Source organism: Armigeres subalbatus, chromosome 3 (assembly GCF_024139115.2).
Source record: "Armigeres subalbatus isolate Guangzhou_Male chromosome 3, GZ_Asu_2, whole genome shotgun sequence".
NCBI classification, from domain to species: Eukaryota; Metazoa; Arthropoda; class Insecta; order Diptera; family Culicidae; genus Armigeres; species Armigeres subalbatus.
In genome coordinates, this window is record NC_085141.1 from 384,988,518 (window position 1) to 385,002,807 (window position 14,290).

General features: G+C 38.5%; 2 protein-coding genes across 2 annotated transcripts in view; one reads left to right on the forward strand and one right to left on the reverse strand.

Moving 5' to 3' along the window:
* LOC134226694 (tyrosine-protein phosphatase non-receptor type 23) overlaps positions 1-14,290 on the reverse strand; it is a 57,794-nt gene that overhangs the window by 12,104 nt on the left and 31,400 nt on the right. The window lies entirely within an intron of this gene.
* LOC134226695 (uncharacterized) lies at positions 5,184-6,792 on the forward strand. Its single transcript, XM_062707642.1, has 2 exons — positions 5,184-5,358; positions 5,417-6,792. The coding sequence occupies exons 1-2, from the start codon at positions 5,356-5,358 to the stop codon at positions 6,524-6,526; spliced, it is 1,113 nt and encodes a 370-aa protein (XP_062563626.1). The 5' UTR covers positions 5,184-5,355; the 3' UTR covers positions 6,527-6,792.

Sequence of the window (14,290 nt, forward strand, 5' to 3'; positions counted from 1 at the left end):
TAACTTTCAATGGCACAATAGAACAGTCGGAACAAACAATTGCTTGTAATTTCAATAGATATTTCATCGATAGTGTTTTATCAATCAATCAATCTATTGATTTGGTTGATGAACCCGATGAAAATAAACAGCCAGTCAATAGTAGATGTAGGTTCGAGTGTTTTCGCCCAATTACAATTGATGAACTTAAAAACATATGCTTTTCATTAGGTAAAACGGCTGGAGTTGATAACGTTAACGCTAGAGTTCTACAAGATTGTTTTCATGTCATTGGACACAAACTGCTGGACCTCATAAATGAATCACTGAGAACCGGGCACGTGCCGCAGGTATGGAAGGAATCTCTTGTGATTCCTATTCAAAAAGTTGCTGGAACGATTAAAGCCGAAGAGTTTCGTCCCATCAACATGTTGCACACATTAGAAAAAATATTAGAACTTGTTGTCAAAGGCCAGTTAGTTACATATTTGAATAGTAATAACTTGCTAATACAAGAACAATCAGGATATCGAGAAGGACATTCTTGTGAAACCGCATTGAACTTGGTGTTAGCCAAATGGAAAGAGAACATGGAGCGTAAAGATACTATCATTGCTGTATTTTTGGATCTTAAACGCGCATTTGAGACAATTTCTAGGCCCTTATTGTTGGAAAAAATAAAGCGCTTTGGAATTTCGGGTTCTGCATATGAATGGTTTAGAAGCTATTTGTCTGACAGAACTCAAAAGACTGCTTTTAATGATTGTGTTTCAAATCCTATGGAAAATAATCTTGGTGTTCCACAAGGAAGTGTATTAGGGCCCGTTCTATTTATTATGTATATTAATGACATGGGACGGGTTTTACGATTTTGTAATATTAATCTATTCGCGGATGACACCGTATTATTCATTGCAGCTAGAACTATCGAAGATGCAGTTTCACGCTTGAATACAGATTTGCGTTCTTTAAGTAGATGGTTGAAGTACAAACAGTTGAAATTGAATGTAAGCAAAACTAAATACATGGTAATTTCGCGAAATCGAGTCATTGGTAATGTTTCCGTTCAAACTGATGATGAAACACTTGATCGCGTTCGGGAAATTAAATATCTTGGCGTGATTATTGATGATAGATTGAATTTTTTTTCTCATAACAACAATGTCATCAAGAAAATAGACAAGAAGTGTGGAATTATATGTCGGTTCAAAAACGAATTAACTGTTGCGAGTGAAATACAGTCGTACAAGTCAATCATCTCTTCTCATTTGGCCTATTGTGCCTCCAAATATCGAGGTTACAGCGTTTGCAGAATAAAGTAATGCGTTTGATTTTAAGATGTAATAGATTCACTTCCTCCTCCTTTTTGTTGGACGCTTTACAATGGTTATCAGTGAAGCAAAGAATTGTTTGTTTGACTATGGTGTTTACTTCCAAAATATTGAATGGATTGCTGCCACGATATTTGTGTAATCGAATTGAAAGAGGAAGTGACATTCATGGATATAATACTAGAAACGCGGAAGAAATAAGAACACCTTATTTTTTGCATGGTGCTTCACAAAATTCATTGTTTTATAAAGGAATAAATGTTTTCAATTCGATGCCTGCACACATCAAGCGAGCAAGTACACTATCACAGTTCAAGAGACTTTGCATTTCACTCGTGAAAGCTGTTTTTTAAACAGCTATTGATTTATTTTTTGATTATTGACTAATTGTGTATCTTGACGAAGTTTGTGATAACGGATATTTTTGTTTGGACGAATGTAAATGATTTGTTATTTCATTAGGGCGCTTATAGACTATATTGTTCGCCTCGATGATGATGATGGTATTTTATTTGTTGATGTGTTTTAACTTTTATTCTTTATGTGTAGTCTACAGTAATACAGGTATAAATGACTTTTTGTATTTATCACTACAATTTGAAATATTTGAAACTGTTTGAAAGATACTACAGAAAAGTAGGGAGCTCTCAGATAGAACGCGATTTTCTCGAAACTTTTGGTATCTACGGAGAGGTAACACAAGTTTTGAATGTTGTCGAGCTTTGTACAGTAAATTGATTGGTACTAGCGAGAATGGTTTGAGTACGCGCTTCCTGACGAAACTTTTGGCATCATGCGAGAGGTATCACAAGTTTTGTATTTGTATCGGACTCGCTGTATCACTGATGATGCTTGCGAACATCTGCAGTAGAACTCAACGGTTCTTTTACTTATTTATATTTTTTGCTGGAAAGCGATGATAATTTGTATTGTTGTTTATATCTGTGAAAATAATCGGATCGTTTATTGTTTTGCAAAATCTGATTAAATTGATCACAATTAAATATCTTAAAGATAAATCGTCTAGCTCAAACCTTTGTAGGGGTATGTGGCGGGACCATCATCATCATCATCATCATCGTATGGAGTTCGTAAACTACCTGGGACTCAGGACAACTACAAGAACTACATGGAATACAAACATATACCAAGAAGGGGTCACAAAACTTGTTTATTCTTCAATAACTGCCTCCATTACGAAGATTGATCCACAGCCCTTGACTCTATGGAGTTCTTAGACTCCCTGTAACCAATGACAACAAGAACTACTTAGAATACAAAGAAATACCATGAAAGCGTCACACGACTTGTTTATTCTTCAAACTGCATCCGTTACCAAGGTCGAACCCCATACCTTGACTCTTTGGAGTTTGTAGACTAACTGGAGTCCTCGACAACAACAAGAACTACTTGGAATACACATATATACCAACAAGGGGTCACGCAACTTGTTTATTCTTCAATAACTGCCTCCATTACGGAGATAGATCCGAAGATCTTGACTGTATGGAGTTCGTAGACTACCTGGAACTCACGACAACAACAAGAACTACATCAAATACAAACATATACCAAGAAGGGGTCACACAACTTGTTTATTCTTCAATAACTGCATCCATTACGGAGGTTGATCCAGCGACCTTGAATCTATGGAGTTCGTAGACTACCTGGAGCCAACGACAACAACAAGAACTACTTGAAATACAAACATATATCAAGAAGGGGTCACAAAACTTGTTTATTCTTCAAACGCTGCCTCCGTTATCGAGGTCGATCCCCAGACCTTGACTCTATGGAGTTCGTAGACTACCTGGAGTCCTCGACAACAACAAGAACCACTTGGAGTACACACATATACCAAGAAGGGGTCAGGCAACTTGTTTATTCTTCGATAACTGCCTCCATTACGGAGATTGTTCCGAAGATCTTGACTGTATGGAGTTCGTAGACTACCTGGAACTCACGACAACAACAAGAACTACATGAAAAACAAACATATGCCAAAAAGGGGCCACACAACTTGTATATTCTTCGATAACTGCCTCCATTACGGAGGTTGATTCATCGACCTTGAATCTATGAAGTTCGTAGACTACCTAGAGCCCACGACAACAACAAGAACTACTTGGTATGCAAACATATGCCAAGAAGGGGCCACACAACTTGTTTATTCTTCGATAACTGCCTCCATTACGGAGATTGATTCGAAGACCTTGACTGTGTGGAGTTCGTAGACTACCTGGAACTCACGACAACAACAGGAACTACTTGGAATACAAACGTATACCAAGAAGGGGTCATGCATCTTGTTTATTCTCGGATAACTGCCTCCATCACGGAGATTGATCTGAAGACCTTGACTGTATGGAGTTCGTAGACTACCTGGAACTCACGACAACAACAAGAACTACATGGAAAACAGATATATATCAAGAAGGGGTCACACAACTTGTTTATTCTTCAATAACTGCCTCCATTACGGAGGTTGATCCACAGACCTTGATTTTATGGAGTTTGTAGACTACCTGGAACCAATGACAACAACAAGAATTACTTGGAATACAAACAAATACCAAGAAGGGGTCACACAACTTGTTTATTCTTCAATAACTGCCTCCGTTACTGAGGTTGATCCACAGATCTTGACTCTATGGAGTTCGTTGACTACCTGGAGCCCACGACAACAACAAGAACTACTTAGAATACAAACATATACCAAGAAGGGGACACGCAACTTGTTTATTCTTCGTTAACTGCCTCCATTACGGAGATTGATCCGAAGACCTTGACTGTATGGAGTTCGTAGACTACCTGGAATCAATGACAGCAACAAGAACTTCTTGGAATGCAAACATGTTTTAAGAAACGGTCATTGAATTACCCGGAACATATACTGTGAAAGCATTATATGCTAAGCACCATAAAGAGCATGTACCGTTTTTGAATTTACACGATAGACCTTTGGTTACGTTAGCAGACCATAAGATCTTATTCCAGGGATTTTTTGGATTACTTAGGCCTTACTCCAGTGGTTTTTAGAGACCCAGAATATATACTGTGAACACCGACTATTCTAAGAAGCGCAATGAGCATGTAATATATTTGAAACTGGTTGATAGTCCTTCGGTTACGTGTGTAGACTCTTAAGCCTTACTTCAAAGATTTCTTGTATAACCATGGACAAAAGCTGTAAACCTTGACAATGGGCAAAAAGTATATGAGTTTCTGTTTCCAAAACTGTCAAAATTATCTAAATCGGTTGAAAATTGTTAAAGTTATGAAAATATCAATTTAGTGGAACACGGGTACCCTGTCGGCCATCCACGTGGTAAAAAAAATCAGGTGCCCCTCCCCACGTCCCTCCTCACTGTATCAACGTGATTTTCTCACAGATGCTACATTTTATGGAGTTCTTAGATGTCACCGAGTTTCAGCTTTCAGCTATGAAAATTCATTGAAATATCACCACTTGAATTTGAAAAAGGAACACGGGTACCCCGTCGGCCGCATAAGGGTTAACGAAAATGATATTTCCCAAAAAGGATATTGTCTGTTCCACTGGTAACAAAACGCGCCGTACATTTCGTGTCAAATTGAAATCGTCGCAAGAAAGATCACTATAGACACAATAACTTTCGAAGATTGGCAAATTTATTATTGAGTCATTTTATGTAACATTATTGTGGACTCATTTAAACATGTACCCAATCATTTAAATGACATAAGTTCAGCTTTTTGATGATTCCTGAATGTATGCCTAATTTATATTTGTTGATTCTTTTCAATGGATGTCGTCAATGAATAATTATCTCAAAATTTTCAACGTGACTGCCACTATGATTATTCGACTGAACTAAATTTCTCTTTCGCCAGTCTATGCAATAAAAAAGTATCTATTTTTTTCGTCGAAATGTCACATATTCTTCAGGACGTTTTGTAAACAAACGCAATTCGCTGTTTATAAAATAGTGTAATGTCTGGTGATTTGGTGTCCTATTTAAATTTGTTGCATGTTTTTATCGTGACCTAGACCTAACCGGATATAATGGTAAGAAAAATCAGCATGAATCAAAGTAACATTCTAATTTTATCCGGCCAACTCACAGTTTTCTTGCAGCAGCATGGATAATGTACCCGATGGTAACTATCCAGCCGAATATTTGGAGGACGAAGATCCCATTGGAATCACCAGCTTCCCGGAGCTGGACGAAAATTGTTTGGAATTAGAGGCAGAACTTGGACATGATGAGTTTTGTGGCGATTCATCAGCTGTGAAACGCCAGTCCTCGCAGTGTACGTTCGATTTTCGAATTTCCTGCTTCAAAAAGGAGTTTCGAGGACAGCACCACGACAAGGGAAAAGCCGACGCGAAACTGATAACCAAGGAGTGTCGTGTTTTTGGTAATTCGCCGAGAGAGATTTTGGAGCAGACATGGGAAGCTGTGAAGACTCATATACGTCGGGAGGTTATTGTGTACGACGATGAAAGTTTTAAAAGAGTGAAGTGGGCAAACGACGCAGCTCTTGAGTTTGAAGACATGAATAAGTATGTACTTTTCAAGGATCTTCTGCGTAAGCGTACATACAGAACATCTGACCTTCAGGAAAAGTCGGATATAATGGTTAAATGGAGAGGCAAGGTTATCGACGTTTATCTTCATGTCTATTCATTGTCAGTTGCCAATCAGAAATTGTACGATCTAGTGAAAAGATTGGAAGCTCCTGAGGATCCAGACAGATCAGGAGCATGCAGTAATAAGTCATTCCAAGGACTGATAAAAGAGCTGAAAGAATTGCACCCGGATATAATAGCTGATTCGTTTGTGTGGCACAATTGGGCGGAGTATGTTGAAGCCGCACCTGGGTACCGGCGTGATGAGGTAAAGCAAAATCCACCTGATGCCATTCAACCACATTTAAGAGCTGCACCGACGGATGCTTCGGTGGTACTGGAGGAAAACAGAAGGGGATTATTGTTTGCAAAAACTATAATTCGAGCCATGGAAGGACAGTTGACGACATTGCGGGAATACTCTGGGCAGTTGTCAACCGCAGCCATTAAGATGGAAGAACGATTGTCGGGCATGGAAATTCAACTTAAGAGCTACAATGAAATGTTGACGTCAATGCAACGCTCAATCGCACCAGTAGAAAACGAGCTTAGTCGAACGCTAGCGGATTCTGTAACAGACGCAGACGATTTGGATCATATGTGATCAAGAGATCATTACACTAGTTGCAGAGCGGATTTTTGGTTGAAATCAGAACTAAACCATGATTTGTATTTTTTTAAAGTATATAGAATAGTATTCGAAAGAACAATAAATAAATAGTATAAGTTTATTTCACGTTTTATTATGTCATGGGCATGAACCTGAAATCACATTATTTTGTTTCGTCGTGGTAAATTCAATGACAAAAGTTCACTCAATTCTGGCTGTGTTCCTGGTTCAAAGAGACAAATTCTGTGCAGAAATCGAAGTTTTTGATAGGTTGACTGAGCCCAACATTAGGGTCGAATTTTCCGCCTTCGCTGTATCCACACTTTTTCATGATTTTAGTGCAGTCATAGTTTTTAAAACTGAGCAAAGCATCGCCTACAATTGTTCTGAGATCTTTCGTGCTATTTTCTTCATAGTGTCGTCTCAAATATCGTTTGATTAGACCGAATAAAATTTCGATGGGGTTGTAGAATGGGCAGTATGGTGGTAAAAATATGGGTACAATGCCCAGAGACCTTAAATACATCACGATGTGCTTATCGCAGTGGATTCGAGCGCCGTCCATTACCCAGACTGAATAAAATCCTGGGTAAGTTTCCACATTACCAGATTGGAGCACAAAAGTACGGCAGCATTCAAAAAAAATTTTTCTCGTGAATGTGCCTTTCGTCATAAATGAATCAAGAAGACCACCTTGGCCTAGAAAACATAAAGTTGACACTCTCGGACGGCGTCGAAACTCACCTCGAAAAATGTTTGTCCAACAAAACCATAACCTCTATTACGAAGCATATCACGGCTATCAAAAGCCACTTCATCCAGAAAAACTAGATTGTGCAAATCCCACTGAAATTCTAACTATTCACAATATTTCAATATATCATAATTCCGGATTTGCATTGCTCGACGCTCTAGTTTTTTCCATGTCATCCCTTCTGCATGTAAAATTCTCGCTATCGATGATCGACTTATAGGTGTTCCGAACTTGTGAAAGAACCGTTTCTGTGCCTCGTCTAGGAACAGAGTTGGTTCAGTCATGTACAATTTCACAAGCCACTGCCGTTTCGCTATCCCAAACTTTCTGTTAACCAACTTTCGTTCTTTTTCTCCGAGAACACCGTTTTTTTTATAGGACGTGATCCAAGCGCTGACTGTAGATTTACTTTTACAATAAATTTCACAAAGCCGTTGCCTTGATAATCCCAAGAAAAAATATCCGTAAATGCAATGATATTTTGTGTTTAGGCTCGCACGTTGGCGCCGAACATTTTGCCAAATAATGTTGGACATTTTCTAGAATAAAACACAAAACTCAACAAACAAATATGTTTATAGTATTTTATACTCACGATTTCAATATGAATGAGAAATAAATATCAATTTATTTATCGAAATCAAATTGAAAGACACCAGAAAACAATCCGGGCGATGATCTGTCATTGCGAGCAGCGAGTTATGACAGATTAAATGACATATATGTTTGCGACGATTTTGGCGACGATTTGCTTGGCGACGATTACAAATCGTCGCGTTCGATAAGGTGGGATTTTTACAATACTTCCCGATACACATATCCCAGAAAATGACATTTCCCTGAAAATGACATACCCCTGAATAAAGCAGAACATTAACATAACATGACATGAAGGGCATTTGGGATAATTATTAACAGCATCAAAAAATCTTTCATAGAAAGCATGCAATGATTAATATGTTTCCTTCTGGATGGTGGATGTGATCAGGGTAGAAATATTTCACAGTCAATGCAGTGAAAAACATGGACCTCAGTATAATCTGCAGTCGCCTTCTTCGCCGCCGTGGTGAGTGCGACTGGGTGCAGCCGAACAATCATTTCCAACACCGACCTTTCAATTTCGCATTCAGCCACTCACAAGTCACTCTGACATGCTGCTCAGTTCGCTCCTTACCGTATGACTGTGAGTGGCCCATTTAAACGCGTGGTGAATTTTTTCAATTTGCTGCACGCAAAAAAATGTTGCGGTCGAAACTACCATTCCGAGGGTTAATTTAAGAATACGCACCGACGATTTTCAGCAGACAACAAACCCGTTTGATTTTACCATGCGCGCAGTAAAAATCAACTGTGGTCCTGGTGGAATGTTGTTGCGTGAACTGAATCAGTGGTGAATTTGTCCGAATGTGTGGTTAATTTAACTGAAAATTTGTGGTTGTTTTAAAAGCATGGCGTAGTCTACAAAATAGTAACCGTTACCATGGAATTTTTCTCAGTGTGGGTGAATGTGTACATTTTGCTGTGGTAGATTTCATCTTCGCGGCGCAGTGGGTGATGTGAGTTCTGTTGTTTACTTTTCTGCCTCTCCGGGAATGTGAGGTTGATTTCAAAGCAGGAAGAAAATAAAAACATGATATAAAAAAACATCACCTTCATCCAGTGTTGCCGAAAATTTACAACCCTGGATGTGATTGCTTCTTTAAAAGTAGGCATTTGCCCGGAATAAGACAATAGTGGGTGTGATCCCTTCTTTAAAAATGAGCGTTTACCCGGAATGAGGCATCTGTGGATGTCTTTCCTTCTTTAGAAATAGACGTTTTCCCGGGATAAGGCTTCGTCCACGCTCCGCGTGTCCTCCAAAAGCCGATTTGAACAAAAACTAGTTGAGCACAAGCCGGTTCAAGTTTGTATGAAAACTAGTATATACTCTAATTCAGCTGCTCGTCTTTAGGGATCCTATAATGAGAGATATGCGGAAGCGGCCATTGTAAGAAAATCGAGCATTGAGAACTGTCAAAACGTGAGCCAAATGAACGTTGTCATTGTTGCAGATTGAGACGAGGTTGAGAGGTATTGAGATAGATTTTAAGAAAAGTTTCATCGAATAAACAATTTGTTTTATTTTCGCGAGTAGAAGTAATCTAGTTTATGTATTGTGTTTCGCCTATTTGTATTGCACTTTTATTTTAGTGATATGCTTATTTAAACACTTTAAGTGGACAGACAAACATTCCGAATTGTTATCAAATGCAAAGTCATATACAAGCTTCAACATTTTGCGCTGCTGCAAGTGCTGGAAGCGGTTGCTAACAAAAGTAACAGCGTTGCTAAATCGTCTGGAAAAGTATTTGCATATATCTCATTATAGGATCCCTACTCGTTTAAGCGAATGGCTTGTGCGTAGTTGGTGCTAAATATCGGCAATTCACTTTTCCTAACGACAACGTGCAATTAATGGATGATTATCGAAGCGTTTGTGTTTGTATAGCTATTTTATGCCGTTGATGCCTCCGAAGTATTGTAATCATTAATTAAACGATACAAAAACAAACACTTTTGGATGCCATATTGAATGAATGATGGGTAAGCGAATTGGCTATCCCTTCAGTCCCCTGGGTGCGTTAGATATCACAGACAAATTCTGGCAATTTTGTTGAATTACACGTTTCACTGATGCCTTCTGAGAAGCCTAATTATCATGCTGAAGATTCACAACCTCGATTAAATTCGACTCCCAACTATTGGAACGACCATGAAAGCTTTTGATTGCAGTACTCAGAAAAAAATGTTACTTAGGACCTTTTGAAAAGTTAAGCGAGATTTCATCCAGTCATCTGCAATGACGGAGTGCCACGAACGAGACGCAAAATATGAAACATAATCGACTGAGCGTGGCGAAGCAAAATCATTTTTTAGCCACCCTAATTACTAGTTTGCTGCTGTCGGTGCCGGTGTTTACATTCGCTCCATCTGTTTTTATCAGTTTTTTTTTTGGGCAAAAATAACAGTTTATATTAAGTTTTCGCTTCAAACAAGTGACTGATTCCAAAAAGTGATGTTTAATTTGCAATCGATCAACATTTCGGGCTGCTTATGTGCGGAGAAGTGAGTAAAAACTTTATTTTTTCAATCCCCTTTGAGAAGAAGTGAAGTGCAGTGATAAACCCACCAAATCGCGAGCGGCTATTAAATTAGTACAAAACTGCTGATTTATGAAATATTTCGAGCCGAAATATAAGGGACTCTTTGAAGAAACATGTTCATTATCACGGAAAGTAAATAAATCAAGCTCTATCTGGAATAAGGGCGGATGTCGCAAGTAAGAATTCTCTACATCGACTTTTAAATGAAAATGACAAGCAGCAAATTTCTTTATAGTTTATCACCTCAGAACGATAGAAAACAATGAGAACTTGCATTCTTAGGTGTTAAACTGTAAGGAAAGCCCCTGCTTGTCACTTTTATTCAAAAGAGGGGAAGTCGACGAAGAAAATTCTCTTTTGCGACATTCGCCCTTTACCAGATAGAGCTTGAAATATGCTGTGAACAGGTTAGTAATTTGAATATTAAACTTTTGTTCGATGCATTCGAATGTTGTGGGAGGTGCGGGATTGACCTGCACCGCTAAAAAAGTTTACACACAAAATACTTTGAAGTATGCTTTTTTGACTATAAAGTATTTAATTATGACTTCAAAGTACGCTCTTTCGTGGGAAAATGGGACTACACAAAAAAGGAATAAATGCACAATTATGACTATCTTTTATTCACAAATGTTTAACATTTATGCATAAAAACAGGAAAAGTGTGTAAAACTCCTACTCCTTTTGTGGGAAATCCAATTCTCCCGCAAAAGAGTGTATTTCTGCCCAAAAGAGCATACTTTCAGCTATACTTTCACGGCCCGGTGCCATATTGACTGCCATCGTAGTACTCTTCCAACTATGTCCTTAAGCAGTTTGAATCTATCTCGACTTCTTACACTTTGAAAAACGGGTTGATTGAATAAAGCTTGTAAAAGAGAACATTCTATTGGGCACTATTGTTTGTAGTTGCGTTGCAGTTGAAATATGAAGATGAGTTTGTTCGTTGCATCCGGTATAACAGGTCTTGATTTGGTAGCTTTTGATTTACAATACCAAAGTTCTCTCTCCTGACGAGTGAGTCGACGGTCTGATATATTCTTCCAAACTGCTTTCCAATTCCGATTAGTGTCGCTATGCACCACTCTAGGTCTATCTGCCTTCGATAGAAAGTAATTACAAAGAGTTTGTGCTGACATTGTACGTATCACTGATGAGGGGAGATAAGCGCATTCCTGGAAAATCGTTTTCAAACATGGAGAGTCAAGTTTTCAAACTTGAAGATTTGGTGGATTTCTGAAAATATTTGAAAATCCACCAAATCTTCAAGTTTGAAAACTTGTCTCTCCATGTTTGAAAACGATTTTCCAGGAATGCGCTTATCCCCCCTCATCAGTGATACGTACAATGCCAGCACAAACTCTATGAAATTGTAAAAAACTATTGTACATGGTCGAATAGAACTACATTGATTCAGTATCTTGTAGATGTCTGTTAATCGATAAACAGGCCAGTGAAGCTTAAGGTCACTCCTAATGGAATCCAAGATTAAAAGTGCTCGCGTTTTCGGGGGCACACCACTCGATTCAGAGGCGGCGCACAACTGTCATTTTTGTTAATTTAGCTTTGCTGCGTCGCAGCATACGTGAAATCATACAAATGACAGTTGTGCGTTGCTTCTGTATCGAGTGGTGTGCCCCTGAAAACGCGAGCACTTTTAATCTTGGATTCCGTCAGGAGTGACCTTAGGTCCACCTTCCACAACGAGCAGTGCTAGCTGCTGAATAGATATTCTGATACTGCGACCTTGCCAAATGAAGTTTCCCAATAATGATGTTATTTTTGCAATGTGTGTTTGCAATGTATGCGAAGTGAGAGATAAGAGAGTCCCAGTTCAGTTTGGACATTAGCCGAACCGAGTTTGTGTATACTACACCCAGAATTTTAAGCTTGATGTCAGTGATGAGCCAATTAACTTGTATTCTGTTCCGTGGAGAGATATTTCCTATGTCGATGGAGAGAGTTTTGTTTAGATTTAACCGTGCTCCTGCTTGTCGTTCAAAGATGTTGAAGGCTTGTCTAACACTGTCGATTTTTAACGGACACGAAGAGATGATCGTTATATCGTCTGCATAAGCGACTACCAAGTCATCCGGTCCACTACAGATGCGATGAAGATTGGCGATGAGAGGATGCAGATATATCACAAAAAGATGAATAGCTGTCCAATTTTGTGTAGAAGATGGATCATTTGAGGTTTTTTTTCCTATGTTATTGCGCATCGTTCTAAACGCCTGTCAACGATCAAATGCGTGACGTGATCCAAATCAAAACTTATTAGTTTCCCATGTGTTATGTTCTATTTGTAGCATGAGATCTTGTCCTTAATAGATTATGTTGCCTGGAAAACATTCTTCTTATCATTTGAGCATTTTTGTGCCGGACTAAGAACGGAATGTTCTTGCAGGGTACGATCAAGACTTGATTATTCGAGAGAGTATTGTATAACAGGGCTGGTAGCGATAAATTCCGTTCAAAATAGTGACTTAGTTACCAACGATGACGAAAAAAGTGACCAAATAGTAACTTTCAAATGCAGAAAAAGTAACCAAATAGTGACTTTTGTATGAAGTGTTAACCAGAGGTAGTGAGCTGAATTGCATTTGCATTGTCACTGTGTAACTCGTAGTGGATTGGAAACTAGTGATATATTTTTTTCCAAATCCTTATCTAGAACGCTATCAAGAAAAGACAAAAATTAGAAAAGCATGAGGATTACTACTGCTGGCCGTGCCCATCTTCACCGTAACTTAAGAGGGATTTTAAATAATTAATAACAACATTTTTATGAATAACAAATTTAAATACGTACAGTTCCCATTTGCCATTCGAGCCCCTGATCTCGGTTGCCCGTGAACCGATTTTACTAAAAAAAATACCAGGACTCAGATATAACATGAATTTTACCATACCTAAGTTTCGACCGGCGCCAAATCCGCGCCGACTGAAATCAAATACGCGACATTTCCGCACGGCATGAAATCCAATTCGCGCGAAAAATATCAATTTTTGTTATCACAATTTACTGAACGCTTTCTCTTCCAGTAAAGTAAAGTAAAACTGATTTTCTGCATGATTTTACCGATTCTATAACATTCCCCAGAAAACCATACCCCAGAAAACCATTCCCCAGAAAACCGTTCCCCAGAAAACCACTTCCCAGAATGTACCATTCCCCAGAAAACCATTTCCCAGAATGAAACATTCCCCCGAAAACCATTCCCCAGAATGGATCATATCCCAGAATTTTTTTCATACCTTTAAAAAGATTTTGGCAACTAAAAAACTGGAATAAAATGAACGGCTCGGAAAAAAAACTACACAGGAGTACAGTTCAATCTGATATAATAGATTATGTTATACAAAGAGATGCCATTAGTCTTCAAACTTAAACTAATGAATATTAGCATATGGTCCATGGTTCGCCGTGCGGCGCAGCGTAGTCTTGCTGGTATGACATGACCGCTGGAAGGCTCTGCCTCATCGAATTTTGAAATACTGCTTCTGATTCTGCTTTTACAATGGAGCTTAGTTGACCAAAAAATGCTATGACAGTTTTCGAAACATTTTCACGCTTAAAATGTTCGACCGTGTACTTTTCTTATGGTCTTGGTTCACTTGATAAAGTGTACAATGCGCGCCGCAATACTTCCTGTTTAGGCGGCATGTTTTAAGGATTCATTCACATATAGTAATATTTCGGTGAAAGCATTTTTATTGTAATAGAAAAGTATTGAAGTCATTCCAATGTTTTAGTTGCCACCCGTTACAAGCCTAAATCAGTCATTGAAAAAAATGACCTTATTATATTAAAATGTGTGCTTTTCTAGAAGCGTTCAATTATGATTCACCTTATTTCCG